General features: G+C 44.2%; 1 protein-coding gene across 1 annotated transcript; it reads left to right on the top strand.

The window, feature by feature from the left end:
• The first annotated feature begins 7,040 nt into the window (after positions 1-7,040).
• rbfa (ribosome binding factor A) lies at positions 7,041-15,569 on the top strand. The gene is made up of 7 exons (XM_017715987.1): positions 7,041-7,351; positions 7,444-7,480; positions 9,446-9,616; positions 9,700-9,812; positions 10,365-10,449; positions 10,564-10,643; positions 14,964-15,569. Exons 1-7 carry the CDS (start codon positions 7,128-7,130, stop codon positions 15,355-15,357), a joined length of 1,104 nt encoding a protein of 367 aa, XP_017571476.1. The 5' UTR covers positions 7,041-7,127; the 3' UTR covers positions 15,358-15,569.
• The last annotated feature ends 1,518 nt before the right edge of the window (positions 15,570-17,087 follow it).

Below are 17,087 nucleotides of genomic sequence, written 5' to 3'. Positions count from 1 at the left end.
TGCCCCCCCCCCCCCCCCCCCCCCCCCCCCCCCCCCCCCCCCCCCCCCCTTTGCAGCTATAACAGCTTCAGCTCTTCTGCGAAGGCTTTTCACAAGGATTAGGAGTGTGTTTATGGGAATTTTTGACCATTCTTCCAGCAGCGCATTTGTGAGGTCAGACACTGATGTTGGACGAGAAGGCCTGGCTCGCAGTCTCCGCTCTAATTCATCAAAGGTGTTGTATCAGGTTGACTCTGTGCAGGTCAGTCAAAGTTTTTCCACACCAAACTCGTTCATCCATGTCTTTATGGACCTTGCTTTCTGCACTGGTGTGCAGTCCTGTTGGAACAGGAAGGGGCCATCCCCAAACTGTTCCCACAAAGTTGGGAGCATGAAATTGTCCAAAATCTCTTGGTCTGCTGAAGCATTAAGAGTTCCTTTCACTGGAACTAAGGGGCCAAGCCCAACTCCTGAAAAACAACCCCACACCATAATCCCCCCTCCTCCAAACCTTATACTTGGCACATTGCAGCCAGACAAGTACCATTCTCCTGGCAACCGCCAAACTCCATCCGACTGCAACGAGTCATCCAGCGGATAGCCAGATGGACAAGTGTGATTCGTCACTCCAGAGAACAGAGCTCTATAGTCCAGTGGCAGTGTGCTTTACAGCACTGCATTCGATGCTTTGCATCGCGATTGGTGATGTAAGTCTTGGATGCAGCTGCTCAGCCTTGGAAACCCATTATATGAAGCTCACTATGCTGTTCTTGAGCTAATCAGGAGGCCACATGAAGTTTGGAGGTCTGTAGCGATTGACCTCTGTGCACTATGTTATAATACCACTAACAGTTGACTGGAATATTTAGTAGCGAGGAAATTTCACAACTGGACTTGTTGCATACTTGGCATCCTATCACGGTGCCACGCTGGAAATTGTCAAACTGAAAGCGTGGTGGGTAGCGCTGTCGCCTCACAGCGAGGAGGGCCTGGGTTTGATTCCCCAGCCGGGTGACCAGGGTCCTCTCTGTGTGGAGTTTGCATGTTCTCCCCGTGTCTGTGTGTTTCCTCCGGGTTCTCCGGTTTCCTCCCACAGTCCAAAGACATGCCGTCAGGCCAATTGGACATGCTAAATTGCCCCTAGGTGTGAGTGTGTGAGTGACTGTCTGTGTCTGTCTGTCTGCCCTGCGATGGACTGGCGACCTCTCCAGGGTGTATCCTGCCTTCCGCCTGCTGCTGGGATAGGCTCCAGCATCCCCCCTCGACCCTGACGGAGAAGCGGCTTAGAAAATGGATGGATGGATGGATGGATGGAAATTGTCATGATTACTAAACAGACGAGATTTCAGACTTAGAGTTTCTGTATTACGGCCCCTGGAGGGCCAGTGTCCAGCAAGTATTGTCTTTGCTCAAGCACCCTTGTGAAACCACACAGTTAACAGATGAGTGTAATCAGGTGTGTTTGAGCAGGTAAAGTACGAAAGTAGTATAAGTACGATCTTTGTGCTCAGATGTTTTTGGGAGACCCAACACAGACGAATTAGCTGATGTTGTTAAAACCATAGTGTAAGATTCCAATACTACATAGATGCTACATAGAGCTTAGGATTTCGAAAGGCGTTAGGGCTGGAGTGCTACTCTGAGAACCAGCTGTTTGTGAAAGACAGCAGTTTCCTACAAAGCACAGAATTTGGGCAACTCAGTATCACCAATTTTGATATGTTGATAAGAGACATTTGCTAGGAATCTTCACAGTATAGCACGAAAAGTGCAGAGATGAACTTGGAGACAGTGTTATAAATATGGGGGTGGGGGCTTCATTTGGGCATACAGCAAGAGTGGCGTTATTGGCCAGTTGCATGTCAGACAGACAAATATGACATATAGGTAGTCTAACAAACATGTATGTTCATTTTAGGTGCTAGAGACTTTTATTCATTGAAAATAACTTCCAAAAGGTGGGATGCTTTTCTTTTGTTTGCACTGGGGTCCAAAAGGTAGGTACAGCACTGCTTGGAGACCTTTGAGGTTTTAAGACAGGGGTACCCAAACCTGATCCTGGAGATCTACCACCTTGGAAAGTTCAGATGCAACACACCTGACTTTAATGTCCAGACTCCCTTTACTGACTTAATTACCAGGGTCAGGTATGTTTAATTACGGTTGGAACTAAACTCTGCAGGGTGGTAGGTCTCCAGGACTGTGATTGGGCCCTGTTCGAAGACACACATCTGCCAACATAATTAAAATACCAAGGAGTGGAGAAAGGAAAAACAGGGTCTACTTAATTTTTGAAATGTAATGGAAAAAATGTCATTAGTAAGTTGTACGTTGCAGAATATTCAACAGTTTTGAATACTTAAATATATATTTAAATATGCAGTGATTTTAGGATTACACCAAAACTGTCATGTAGCAGTGGTCTGTACCTCACTCTGCAGCGAGAAGGGACGTACACTGCTAACTGGCAGGATGGATGACCATCTCAGTTTAGTGAAGGTACACTATTGTGTCCAAACGTTTGTAGACACCAGCTCACCCAGCATTTCTAAAATCAAGGTACTGGATGGAGCTCCATCTCTCCAAAGAATGCACTGCTCCACAGCCCAATGCTTGGGGGAGGGACTTTATAACCCTCTAGCTGATGCTTCCCATTGGACTGCTCCAGAGCATCCCATTCTAATGGCAGTGCTTTTCTATGGAGATTAAAGACTCTGTTTGTCTGCTGTTGAACAGCAATGGGTGCACCTTACAGCAGCTGGATTCTTTAGAAGGGTAGTCTGAATAGTTTTGGTAACTTTTATACTACTCAACAGTAAAGCAATGAAACACACAAGCAGGAATATCCAAACATATAAGGGCACATTCTGTATGTGCAACTTATATGTGTCCTTTCTCATTTAATTCAAAGTATTCTATACATATAGCTAAATAGATACTGCCCAGGTATTTCAGGAGCACTGTAACTAATTGCTAATAGCCCACTAAAATACCCTAAAAGCAGATTTCTTTCCGAGGTACACAACGGTGCTTTTTGCATACGTAGTTTTCTCTTGTAGCCAATTTGCTTGGAACTGCTTCCCCAAGTATTGATGGAATACATTAATACAGAAAATATGACTAATTGTTTCCTTTTCCTCCTACATAAAAAGTTTCCGTAGGATTAATATCACAGTTCAATGTCATCACACACATTATATATAATGAAAGAATTAGAGTTCTCCTTCTGTGTTGTGACTGCTACATTTGACATACATATCTGATCGTAAGTGTACACACCCCAGGCAATAAGACATTCACCATGTTTTTGAATAGGCAGTGTTTAAGGGAGGGTATCACAACATCTAGTTGGGTTTTTTGGGCTTTATGCACAGAGATTTCTCCAAATTCTCAGAATCTTTTGGTGGTAGTATGCACTGTGGCGGGAGAAACACCAGCAAATGCCCACTGATGAGTTATTTTTAAATTATTGGATTTATCGCTGATGTTTGGTGGTGAGCCTCAACTCGTCCTTGTTCCACGTGGGCTCGGCCCTTCCTCGATGCTCCTTTTATAAGCCAAGCATGAAGGCATTGCCTATTGTTTCTAGTCTTAAACTGCTCCTTGGCCAACATTCTTGGAACATGTTGCAGGCATCGATTTCAGGATTATCCATCCATCCATCCATCCATCATCTTCCGCTTCTCCGGGGTTCGGGTCGCGGGGGCAGCATCCTGAGCAATGAAGCCCAGACCTCCCTTTCCCCAGCCACTTCCACTAGCTCCCTGGGAGGGATTCCGAGGCGCTCCCAGGCCAGCTGGGCGATATAGTCACGCCAGCGTGTCCTGGGTCTTCCCCGGTGGACTTGCCTGTGACACCTCCCAAGGGAGGCGTCCAGGAGGCATCCTAACAAGATGCCCGAACCACCTCAACTGGCTCCTCTCGACGTGAAGAAGCAGCGGCTCTACTCCGAGTCCCTCCCGGATGACCGAACTTCTCACCCTATCTCTAAGGGAGAGTCCAGCCACCCTGCGGAGGAAACTCATTTCGGCCGCTTGTATTCGCGATCTCGTTCTTTCGGTCATTACCCAAAGCTCATGGCCATAGGTGAGGGTGGGAACGTAGATCGACCAGTAAATCGAGAGCCTTGCCTTATGGCTCAGCTCTTTCTTTACCACAACATGGTAAAGAGCCCGCATCACTGCTGACCCAGCACCAATCCGCCTGTCAATCTCCCGCTCCCTTGTACCATCACTCGTGAACAAGACCCCGAGATACTTAAACTCCTCCACTTGAGGCAAGAGCTCATCCCCGACCCAGAGAGGGCTCTCCACCCTTTCCCGCTTGAGAACCATGGCCTCGGATTTGGAGGTACTGATCCTCATCCCGGCCGCTTCACACTCGGCTGCAAACCGATCCAGTGAAAGCTGAAGTTCACGGCCTGATGTCCCCAATAGGACCACATCATCTGCAAACAGCAGCGATGTGACCCTGAGGTCACCAAACCGGACACCCTCCATCTCCTGACTGCGCCTAGAAATTCTATCCATAAAAATTATGAATAGAATCGGTGACAAAGGGCAGCCCTGACGGAGTCCAACTCTCACTGGGAAAAAGTCTGACTTACTTCCGGCCATGCGAACCAAACTCCTGCTTTGTTTGTACAGGGCCTGAATGGCTCGTAGCAAAGAGCCATGTACCCCGTACTCCCGAAGCACCTCCCACAGAATACCCCGGGGAACACAGTCGAATGCCGTCTCCAAATCCACAAAGCACATGTGGACTGGTTGGGCAAACTCCCATGAACCCTCCAGAATCCTGGAGAGGGTAAAGAGTTGGTCCAGTGTTCCACGACCAGGACTGCTCCTCCTGAATCCGAGGTTCGACTATAAGCCGGACTCTCTTCTCCAGCACCCCTGCATAGACCTTACCAGGGAGGCTGAGGAGTGTGATTCCCCTGTAGTTGGAACACACCCTCCGGTCCCCTTTTTTAAAAAGAGGCACCACCACCCCAGTCTGCCAATCCAGTGGCACCACCCCCGATGTCCACGCAATGTTGAAAAGGCGTGTCAGCCAAGACAGCCCCACAACATCCAGAGCCTTGAGGAACTCGGGACGGATCTCATCCACCCCTGCAGCCCTGCCGCCAAGGAGCTTTTTAACTACCTTAGCGACTTCGGCCTCAGTAATGGACAAGCCTATTCCCGTGTCCCCAGACTCTGCCTCCTCACTGGAGAACGTGTTGGTGGGATTGAGAAGGTCCTCAAAGTATTCCTTCCACCGCCCAATGACGTCTTCAGTCGAAGTCAGCAGCACACCATCTCCACTATATACAGTGCTAGTGGCACACTGCTTTCCCCTTCTGAGTCGCCTGACGGTTTGCCAGAATCTTTTCGGAGCCGACTTAAAGTCACTTTCCAAGGCCTCACCGAACTCTTCCCACACCCGGGTTTTTGCCTTGGCAACAACTGAAGCCGCAGATCGCTTGGCCTGTCGATACCTGACAGCTGCCTCTGGTGTCCTACAGGCCAACCATGTTCGGTAGGACTCCTTCTTCAGCTTGACGGCATCTCTCACCCGGGGTGTCCACCACCGGGTTCGAGGATTCCCCGACAGGCACCAACTACCTTGCGACCACAGCTACAGTCAGCCGCTTCAACAATGGAGGAGCGGAACATGGCCCATTCTGAGTCCATGTCCCCCACCTCTGGTCAAAGTTCTGATGGAGGTGCGAGTTGAAGATCAATCTGACAGGTTCTTCTGCCAGACGTTCCCAGCAAACCCTCACTATACGTTTAGGTTTGCCTGGTCTGACTGGCATCTTCCCCCACCACCTGATCCAACTCACCACCAGGTGGTGATCAGTTGACAGCTCAGCTCCTCTCTTTACCTGAGTGTCCAATACACATGGCCGCAAGTCCGCTGACACGACTACAAAGTCAATCATTGAACTGCGGCCTAGGGTGTCGTGGTGCCATGTGCGCTTATGGACATCCTTGTGTTCAAACATGGTGTTCGTTATGGACAAGCTGTGGTTTGCACAGAAGTCCAAAAACTGAACACCACTCGGGTTCAGATCAGAGAGGCCATTCCTCCCAATCACACCCCTCCAGGTCTTACTGTCGTTGCCCACGTGAGCGTTGAAGTCCCCCAGTAGGACAATCGAGTCTCCAGGAGGAGCACTTTCAAGCACCCCTCCCAAGGACTCTATGAAGGCTGGGTATTCTGAACTGCTGTTCGGTGCATAAGCACAGACAACAGTCAGGACCCGTTCCCCAACCCGAAGGCGTAGGGAAGCTACCCTCTCGTCCACCGGGGAAAACCCCAACATACAGGCGCCGAGTCGAGGGGCTATGAGAGAGCCCACACATGCCCGCCGCCTCTCACCATGGGCAACTCCAGAAAATAAAAAAGTCCAGCCCCTCTCAAGGAGATTGGACCCAGAGCCCAAGCTGTGTGTTGAGGTGAGCCCGACTATATCTAGCCGGTATCTCTCAACCTCGCGCACCAACTCAGGCTCCTTCCCCGCCAGTGAGGTAACGTTCCAAGTTCCAAAAGCCAGTTTCAGCAACCGAGGATCAGAACGCCAAGGCCCACGCCTTCGGACACTGCCCGATCCACAATGCACCGCACCCCTACTACTGCCCCTCCCATCGGTGGTGGGTCGATGGGAGGGGATTTCAGGATTAATGTAACTGAATTCATTTCATTCAAAATAACAATGACGTCAATAAGATTTTTTGTATTTTTGTCTCGTTTTTATACTGTTTTCATTTAAAAACAAGTCAAAGTGGATTTATATATCGCTGCTTTCTCTTTTCATGTGCATATTACCTTCTTTCCCAACTTTTTTGGAACTGAGTTTGTACAAGAATCAAGGGCTTTGTACACTATTGACTGTGCAATTTGAGTTATATAAAGCAAATTTCCCTAATGATAAATTGCATCATCTAAGCACTATTAATGAAATAAAACGTGCTTTGAACGATCAGTCACATCTTCTAAAAACGGTTAAAAAAAATGAAACAGGTGTGCGTAAATATATGAGCAAACGGTACGTACCATCGATCGATGCAATCTGCTATCGCTTAGTTCGCCCTTCCAGTTCTGAGTAAGCGTTAGCTCAGTTTGTCCTCGCTGTTAGCAAGCGGGGGCTAACGTGGTTAAGCATGTTAGCTCTGAACAGTAACTGGATTCGTAAATGTTCGTTTCGTCGACATGTCAGCGGAATAGTCGCAATGCTGTGTGAAGCGAAACTGGACACGCCGCACCAGCATCAAAACCTCAGAAAATCTACAGAAAGGCCGGTTGGACTGCTGTCAGCAGCCGCTAACTTCCACACATCAGCGCTTCAGCGCCGGAATTTACTGACGAAGATGCTCTTCAGAAAGAAGTGAGCGAGCCTGTCGTCGCCTGTTTCGGGGTGCTGAGCTCTACCTGCCATTCCCCTCTGCAGTTTTTAACTCCTTGATTTTCTATTCGCAGGAAGAAAAGGTGGTATGAAACTCCTCCGCTGAGGCAGGTAAGGTGACCCAGTGTGTAGAATACCGGCCTAAGAGTTTAAAAAACAAATTCAGAGCTGCATTTCATTTCTACATTAACGGGAATTCCGCTTCTTTTTAAAAACGTTAGCATGATTAAACCGTGAAAGGGAAAATCCACCGAATTTTCAAAATGTCTATATAATTCTAGCATATCTACCATGCAAATATGGCCGTTCTATGTACTGTCCAAAAGCACCCGTTACCCTACACCAGTTTTCTGAGTTTTTATATGTAATGTCATTGATGGTACAAATAGTGTAAAATCTACAAAAAACAAACTTTTCTTTGTATTGTTTTGCCTCAAAGCACCCTGCATGTACCCCTTCTATAAGCCGCTTAAACACTGAATTACGCTCAGATTCTGAAAAATCTGTGTTTGAGATGTCAGCAACACCATTCTGAGTGTTTTTATTGTTGTGTGCCCTTTTCGCTTGTCAAGTAAGTGGTGGTGATAGGAACCAGACATCCAAGGAGTTTAATGCCTCTGAAAGCTACCTCACAGAAAGCTGTTGCTCAAAATAGTTACTAATCTGTTGCTTGATGGTTTTATGACAGTTTGAGAGAAAATGTGTGTGTGCCAAGGTAAAATAGTCCCAGAGAAAATATTTTTGTCAGAATGACCTTGTTTCACTTTTATAATCATTGGTTGTTTTGGATAATAAAATGGCTGTATTAGCATTTGTATCAGACATCATGATCCCTGATCCTTTCACTGCCATTGTTTAAAATTCGAGTAGGTGAGTTGAAGATACTCTACACTGCACCCAGATTGACTGTTTTAGGTAAATAGTTGCAGTTTTATGAGGTAGAAACAAGAACCAGTTTGAATTAAGCATATCATACACTATGTATCCAAAAGTATTCACTCATCTGCCTTCACACACGTATGAAATTGAGTGAGATCCCATTCTTAATCCATATGGTTTAATATGATGTCAGCCACCCTTTGCAGCTGTAACAGCTAAAACTCTTCTTTCCACAAGGGTTAGGAGTGTGTTTATGGGAATTTTTGACCATTCTTCCAGAAGCATGTTTGTGAGGTCAGACACTGATGTTGAACGAGAAGGCCTGGCTCGCAGTCTCCACTCTAATTCATCCCAAAGGTGTTTTGTCGGGTTTGAGGTCAGGAATCTGGGCAGCCCATGAAATCCTCCAAAATCTCTTGGTCTGCTGAAGTGCTTAGTTCCTTTCACTGGAACTAAGGGGCCAAGCCCAACTCCTGATAAACAACCCCACACCATAACCCCCCCTCCTCCAAACCTTACACTTGGCACATTGCAGCCAGTCAAGTACCATTCTCCTGGCAACCACCAAACTCAGAGACCTCCATCGGATAGCCAGATGGAGAAATGTGATTCGTCACTCCAGAGAACATGTCTCCACTGCTCTATAGTCCAGTGGCAGTGTGGTTTACAGCACTGCATTCGATGCTTTGCATTGTGCTTGGTGATGTAGGCTTGGATGCAGCTGCTCGGCCTCGGAAACTCATTCCGTGAAGCTCTCTACGCTGTTCTTGAGCTAATCAGGAGGCCACATGAAGTTTGGAGGTCTGTAGCGATTGACTGCAGAAAGTTGGCGACCTCTCCGCTCTATGCACCTCAGCATCCGCTGACCCTGTGCTGTCATTTTATGTGGCCTACCATTTCGAGTTTCTGTTGTTCACAATCACTTTCACTTTGTTATAATACCATTTATAGTTGACTGTGGAATATTTAGAAACGAGGAACTTTTACAACTGGACTTTATGCACATGTGGCATCCTATCATGGTACCACGCTGGAATTCACTGAGCTCCTGGTGCTTGGTTTTATACACCTGTGGCCATGTAAGTGATTGGAACACCTGAATTCAATGATTTGGATGGGTGAGGGAATACTTTTGGAAATATAGTGTATCAAAAGAGTTGTCTTTCAGGTCATTCACTGTTGCCAATAACTTTTCAGCCTTTACCCACTGCTCAGTCTGGCTTCCTGACTCCAGTCAAGAAGAAAAACCAAGAGGACAGTCAGCGAGTGCGGACACTGAACATTATCGTCTATAAGGCTGTTTTGGACCTGCTGGCCTCTCATGAGGTCAATGCTGAGATCCCCAGTTATAGTGTGGAGATTACTAAAGTAAGATTCATTTACTATTTCATTTTCGTTGGTTGATTTCTGAGCAGCATCTTTAACCAAAGTCTTCTGCTTCTCATTGCAAGGTTTCGTTCACAGCAGATTTCTCTTCTTGTCGAATCTACTGGAAGACGAGTTGGTCTGCTGATGGAGACAACCAGATCCAGCATGCTCTGGACAGGAGTGCCCCTCGTATACGGTGTGTGTTTGTAAAAAGTAACACAGCAGTGAGCCAAAACATGCCTAAAATGCTTTCACTCCTCCATGTACCGCCAAAACAGCTCTGACCTGCTGAGGAATGGACTCGTGGTATCTGGCATCAAGATTTTTAACTGTTCATCCTGCTCCTCTAAGCATTCCTGAATAATATGTGTTGTGTGACAGAGTGTATTATTGTGCTGATAGAGGCTACTGTCATTGTGCAATACCATTGCCATGAAGGGGTGGGGCATGTTTCAAATTCATGTATACACAAATGTCTGGACCCAGTGTTTCCCAGCAGAACACTGCTCAGAGCATCACACTGCTGACTGGAAGCTCCCTACATGCATTGTCATTTTGTAGAAGCTCTGACCCAGCCATCTGCTCATAACAATTTGTCTCTTGTCGAAGTCGCTCAGGTCACCACATCTGTCCATTTCTCCTGGATCCAACACATTGACTACTAGAACCATCTGTTTGCTGCTTACTGTCTAATATATCCTAGACCTTTTTGCTGTAGAGAAAACTAATTTGCTGTTTTTATTTGCAGATACCTTCTCATGTCTCTACAAATTTTGAGCAATGTTCCCCCTTTAGTTTTCGTCCGAGATAAAAAATATGCTGCCCTGCAAGAGGTAACTGACTGCCTATTATTCAGTTTTCTTGTTGGATGTTGACAGGTTTAGATAATGTAATATCCTGAAGTGAATCTAAAGCATGTTCATTTTGTTATGTCTTTCTGGATTCAGGTTGAAAACCTTCTCGAGATTGCAGACTATGGGCCAAGTGAAGACTCAGGAAATCTGTCTCTTGGTGGAAAAGACTCTGAGTAAGAATTCAGATTTTATAATAACTTACCAGACAGTTTATCTTATACAGTTGAGACCTTACACTTAGCTTTATGCATCTTTGGTTGGTTAAAAGTGTAAATCCAATTAAAACCCATAGATATATTGCTATCATGTTCCTGCTGACTGCCACTTCAGGAGGCTGTTTGAGTCATTAGCTGAAGCTCAATCTTTCTTCTAGGTTTACAACAAATATTCAGTAAAATCCTAGAATTATTACCATATTCTTAAAGTATAGTTTTACAAAAGTCATTCAATCCAGAGATGCAGGAAGGTGTAGTGGGTGGAGAGTGCTAAAATTTTATATATATGTGTTGTATGCTATAATGTCATGCAAATTTTTTTTTTTCGTTTTGAATACTGCAATCCCCTCAACACCCTGTGTCCCACATTAGCCACATTTACATGCAGCCTGATAATCCGTTAATAATCCAATAGCTCAATCAGAATAGAATAGGTCCATGTAAACACCTCAATAGTCTAGTCCGATTGAGGCCATTCAGAATACAATTTCTATCCGATTGAACGAGGTGGGTAAACCTCTAAATAATCCGTTAAATAGAAGAATAATAGCCATGTAAACACCTGAATCCGATTACACTCCAATCGAATGGTGTAAGAACGTTCTGCGCATGCGTCACACGTCATAGCGAAAGGTTTATACCGTTCAACATGGCGGAGCAGAAACTGGTCTGTAGAGGAGACGAGGTTTATACTCTGAGCTTTAAAAGACGGCAATGGGACGGACGACCAGCTTATGTGTCTCAGAGCACGACGTCTTCCTTTAGTACATATGAAGGACGTTTTTCTGAGTCTGACATCAGTTTAAAGCAATTAAAAACGCAAGCGTGCCAACTGGAAACTCATCTCACGCCGAGTGGACCTCACGTGATATTCGCTGTCATGGTAACGTTTACTCTCAGCGCTGCTCCACGCATGCGCGTCATTCTGCATCGGATTACTTGTAGTGAGCATGTAAACGAAGATTTCCATCAGATTGTTGAGCAGAGTGAGTATAAACACCTCAGTCTGAATCTGTAATCCGATTGTATTCAGTCGGATTGGCAAAAATCTTTGCATGTAAACACAGCCATTGACAAGTAAAATACTGAATGCTTTAATACTTATATTTAAATAATACTTAAAGCAGAAATTAATTCAATTATATTTATTAATTAAATAATCTTTGGTTATTTTCTAAATATATTTTAGATATTTAGAAATAAACCACATTCTTTTATTTCTGCTTGAATATCCTCATATAGGAATGATGCTGATTAGCAACCTAAATTTATGTTGTTATTCTGTAGGCAGCGTCATTCCTATATTGAGGAACTGTAAGGTTAAGCTTGGAAAATTAAACAAAATTGCTGCCATCACATCCTGTACACAGAGCAAAACAATAGGGGCACAAAGCCGACTACAGAATAACACATGACTTCAGAGGCCTGTGTCAGGGCATGCATTAACACAGCAGCAGCAGTCTTTAAGCCAGGTACTAGCCAGTAAGCTCTCATTTGTTCTTAAAAAATGAATGCAATTGAGAGCATGCTAGCTTCCTGTTTAAATTTCATGCTACCATTAAAATTAAACACACTATATACTATTTATGGTATGAATAATACTTGACAGCAGCCCTAGTTTTGTCACTTCCATAATCTTTCCTCCTAAGCTGAGCCACCTTTTTTAAAATTTATATATATATACATATATACATGTAAATGTGGCTAATGTGGGACACAGGGTGTTGAGGGGATTGCAGTATTCAAAACGAAAAAAAAAAATTGCATACACATATTGTGTAAAACATAAAACAGATAAAAATAAAAACAGAATACGATGATTTGCAAATCCTTTTCAACCTATATTCAATTGAATACACTACAAAGACAAGCTATTTAATGTTCAAACAGATCAACGTTATTGTTTTTTGCAAATATTCACTCATTTTGAATTTGATGCCTGCAACACGTTCCAAAGAAGTTGGGACAGGGGCATCTTTACCACTGTGTTACATCACCTTTCCTTTTAACAACACTCAGTAAGCACTGGGGAACTGAGGACACTAATTGTTGAAGCTTTGTAGGTGGAATTCTTTCCCATTCTTGCTTGATGTACAACTTCAGTTAATCAACAGTCCGGAGTCTCTGTTGTCGTATTTTGCGCTTCATAATGCGCCACACATTTACGATGGGAGACAGGTCTGGACTGCAGGCAGGCCAGTCTAGTACCCACACTCTTTTAATACGACGCCACGCTGTTGTAACACGTGCAGAATGTAGCTTGGCATTGTCTTGCTGAAATAAGCAGGACGTCCCTGAAAAAGATGTTGCTTGGATGGCAGCATATGTTGCTCCAAAACCTGTATGTACCTTTTCAGCATTAATGGTGCCTTCACAGATGTGCCAGTTACATATGCAATGGGCACTAACACACCCCCATACCATCAGAGATGCTGGCTTTTGAACTTTGCGCTGATAACAATCCGGACAGTCCTTTTCCTCTTTGACCTGGAGGACACAACGTCCATGATTTCCAAAAACAATTTGAAATGTGGACTCGTCAGACCAGAGGACACTTTTCCACTTTACATCTTTCCATCTCAGATGAGCTCGGGCCCAGAGAAACCGGCGGCATTTCTGGGTGGTGTTGATATGTGGCTTTCGCTTTGCATGGCAGAGTTTTAACTTGCACTTGTAGATGGAGCGACGAACTGTGTTCACTGACAGTGGTTTTCTGAAGTGTTCCTGAGCCCATGTGGTAATAACCGTTACAGAATGATGTCGTTTTTTAATGCAGTGCCGCCTGAGGGATCAAAGGTCACAGGCATTCAATGTTGGTTTTCTGTCTTGCTGCTTACTTGCAGAGATTTCTCCAGATTCTCTGAATCTTTTGATGATATTATGGACTGTAGATGATGAAATCCCTAAATTCCTTGTAATTGCATGTTGAGAAACATTGTTCTTAAACTGTTGTTCACAAAGTGGTGAACCTCACCCCATCCGTGCTTGTGAACGACTGAGCCTTTCAGGGATGCTCCCTTTATACCCAGTCATGACACTCACCTGTTTCCAATTAACCTGTTCAGCTGTGGAATGTTCCAAACAGGTGTTTTTTGAGCATTCCTCAACTTTCCCAGTCTTTTGTTGCCCCTGTCCCGACGTCTTTGGAACGTGTTGCAGGCATCAAATTCAAAATGAGTGAATATTTGCAAAAAACAAAGTGTATCCATATGAACTTTAAATATCTGGTCTTTGTAGTGTATTCAATTGAATATAGGTTAAAAAGGATTTGCAAATCATCGTATTCTGTTTTTGTTTTACACAACGTCCCAACTTCACTGGATTTGGGTGGGTGTGGGTGTGTGTGTGGGTGGGTGTGGGTGTGTGTGTATAAATGGAGTTCTTTTGTTAGTGAAATTAATCAGAGATGCCTTCTACAGCATAATTCAGTTGTCAGTCAGAGTGGTTTGATATGAAATGGTGCATTATAGAGGAACTTATGAACGCTCATTTCCTTACAGTGGTGGTGGTAGAAACCAGGGTGTTGTGATGTCTACAATAAAAATGTAGCCTTATTACTGTCCAAAACAGCTAGTGGTCTTGCACCTCTCTTGAGGTTTTATATCGCTGTTACTGTCGTTTTCAGTTTTTGATATAATTTGAAAATACCTGTTGCCCTTTACATTGTGTATATTTCATGATGAATGGATCAAAAGGAACAGCGCAAAATATCTTAGAACAAGTCTGACTTACATTACATTACATTGACTTACATTAAAAGTAAAGCAGGTTTTTTCCTTCTCCTGTAAAGTTGCCATTTTGGAGATACGAGGTTTTCTTTCAACAACAATGATATGCTAATATGCTGTTAATGCTGTAGTTAATAAAAAAAAAGAACAATTGTTGTGAAATATAGTGTGTTCTATTAGCTAGTTATTGTCATAATTGCCATTAATATGGCAATAATTGTGTATATGCAAAAAATGCCTAAATGTAGCCTAAACAACAGATTTGGTGTGGGTTTTTTTTTTGTTTGTTTTTTTTTTTTTTTTTCTTGCTGTCACACTGCCACATTTTTTTTTGTTTTTTTTTTGTTTTTTTTTAAGTCACATATGTAGGAAAAGGTCAGGTTTGGGCCACTTTTACCTGCAGTGTAATTGAACATTGACATTCAAGTGATATGCAGTTGTACTGAAAGCTGCCAAAATTGAAATTTTCAGATTCAGTGTGTGTGCTTCTGTTTACTGTCACATATGAAGATAAAGATCTGATATGGGCCACTTTGTTTTTTACCTGCAGTGTGAATGAAGACCAACCCTTTAAGTCAAGACTGCATTCTGTGGAACCTCTGGACAAGAAGAGACCTTTGTGGTTTGGCATTGATCATGACGCCCTGCATAAACAGATTGAAGACTATAAACAACGGTCCAGAGACACTCATCCAGAAAGCGCCAGCTCTGCAGGGCTAACTCAGGAACAGCTAGACATGTTAGTACAGATCCGGAAGCAGAAGCTCATGGAGAAGCAGAAACGTAAATCGAAGAGGTTGACAGATGACGATATTACCCCTAAAGCGTTTCTGCTCGCAAGGCAACTTCAGAAGGAGGAGCAGGAGGACGAGCGTAGCAGTGAACATGCCTTAGAGGACAGCCAGGTTTCAGAACTGAGGACAGAGTACAAGAAGAAGAACTGAAAGAAAAAGGAAAGAGCTGAACGTGACTTCATATCTCTGCTCTGCACTGATATCCAGGCAACTGTTGTGTCTAAATTATTGTGATCCTATTCCGAGACAGAACAAGTATCGTTATATTGTCTTGTGGAGATTTGAGCATATTACAGATCAGTTAAATTCCCCTTTCCATCTAGTATGTGACGAGAAAATTATTAAAGAAAAAGAATTCAGGAGACGGGCCTTATCCCATTTCATCTTTTTAACCCTACCCCTTGTTTTTGAGTGTCACCCTAACCCCTTGGAACTGGGTTACAAGGAATCAGTGTTGCCAACTTTATTTAACGACTTTTCAGACCCCTCTAGCGACTTTGTTGTTTTTTTTTTTAAAGCTTTTGGAGATTCTGAGGTGAACACACATGTTCTTCAGTTACTGTCCTCAGCGAGCAGCGGGTGCTGAGCCCCGTCCCACAGCACTCACAGCGCTCGGTCTCACAGTCAGAGCAGACCCACACCGCTCCACGTCCACACTGCAAATGAACTGCGTCCCCTGTTTACAGAGCGGGATGTACATATAAATAAAAAAAATTAAAAATTGAAAGAAAACAAAAAAGTAAGTAACTCTGCCTTTTGAGGTGTCTCTTTTGAGGTCACTTTGCCGGTCGGTCCCAAGCCCAGATAAAGGAGGAGGGTTGAGCATAGAATAGCAGCTCCACCCCACATAACCAGTCTTTTGATTAAATTTGATATGCTAACACTTAACAATGCAGGACAAAATTGATTTATGTAATGTGGGTCTAGACAAAGCATTAAAATCATTGTTATTTTGAGTGACGGTCTGTTTCAAAGTCATCAACAGTTCATTTATGCAGAGGTCATTTGTCGTTCTAACATATTTAGGGTGTTTTTTTACTCCCTTTTTTCTCTCCCACAACGTTATTCCTTTTTCTGCAGCTTCAGATACACGCAAATGGACCGCTATGCAAATTAGGAGATGGCGTCATTTAGCGTCTTTTAGGACAGTCAATAGCCGCTTTCCTTACGGAGGCGTTGGCAGCACTGGCTCTGTAGGGGACCTGGCGCATTTTCAGTGATAGGAGAGGAGGGAAACGGCAACCTCGCCGCTGGGCTTTGAAAGAGGGGGTATAAGACAATTATTTATCACCACCCACTGCTAATTCTTTGGTGATGCGAAGCTGAAGTCAGCTAACCACCAGGTTCTTGTTCGAATTTTCCCGTTCCACCTTAAATGGTGCAGCTTGATCAGGCGTCAATACTGCTGGACTGTTTGAGCTGGAATGGCTAGCTAGCTGCCGAGACATTAGCATTTTTTATAGTTATGAAGAAAACGAAATACATTGAAACGACATTAAACTAAGATAATAGAATTATGGTCATTTTTAATGGAGAAAATACATTTGTGGGTTTTGGCGGTGTCTTATCTGTTTGCTTCATAAGCTCCGTTTGGAGTGCGCCTCTTAAAAACCTCCGTTTGGAGGGCCATATAGACCTAACACTTCGCCCTACCCCTCTATCTACCTTAGATACGAATGCACGAAGTGGTAGAGGCAAGGGGTGACGGGGGCATTGGGTCCTTGTGTTCATATAATCCTAAACCAGGCATGTGAATTTGGGCACGTTCCAGGCCAAACTACTGCGGAGATGGCGTTTATAGACAGCGGCGTGTTTAATGAGGCACCATGCTGAAATCGGCCGTGTTTGGCCCGGGAGGATTGGAGCTTGACACGTGTCCT

Source organism: Pygocentrus nattereri, chromosome 3 (genome assembly GCF_015220715.1).
Source record: "Pygocentrus nattereri isolate fPygNat1 chromosome 3, fPygNat1.pri, whole genome shotgun sequence".
Lineage (NCBI taxonomy): Eukaryota > Metazoa > Chordata > Actinopteri > Characiformes > Serrasalmidae > Pygocentrus > Pygocentrus nattereri.
Note: the sequence above shows the minus strand (reverse complement) of the source record. Positions and strands in the feature narration are given on the sequence as shown.

What these genes read in the sequence shown, in the direction of transcription:
- rbfa (XM_017715987.1), top strand. Translation starts at nt 7,128, where the DNA reads ATGTTAGCTCTGAACAGTAACTGGATTCGTAAATGTTCGTTTCGTCGA. An exon ending in AAACTCCTCCGCTGAGGCAG is followed by an intron (nt 7,481 to 9,445) that starts GTAAGGTGACCC and finishes ATAACTTTTCAG; the next exon opens with CCTTTACCCACTGCTCAGTC. An exon ending in AGGAGTGCCCCTCGTATACG is followed by an intron (nt 9,813 to 10,364) that starts GTGTGTGTTTGT and finishes TTTTATTTGCAG; the next exon opens with ATACCTTCTCATGTCTCTAC.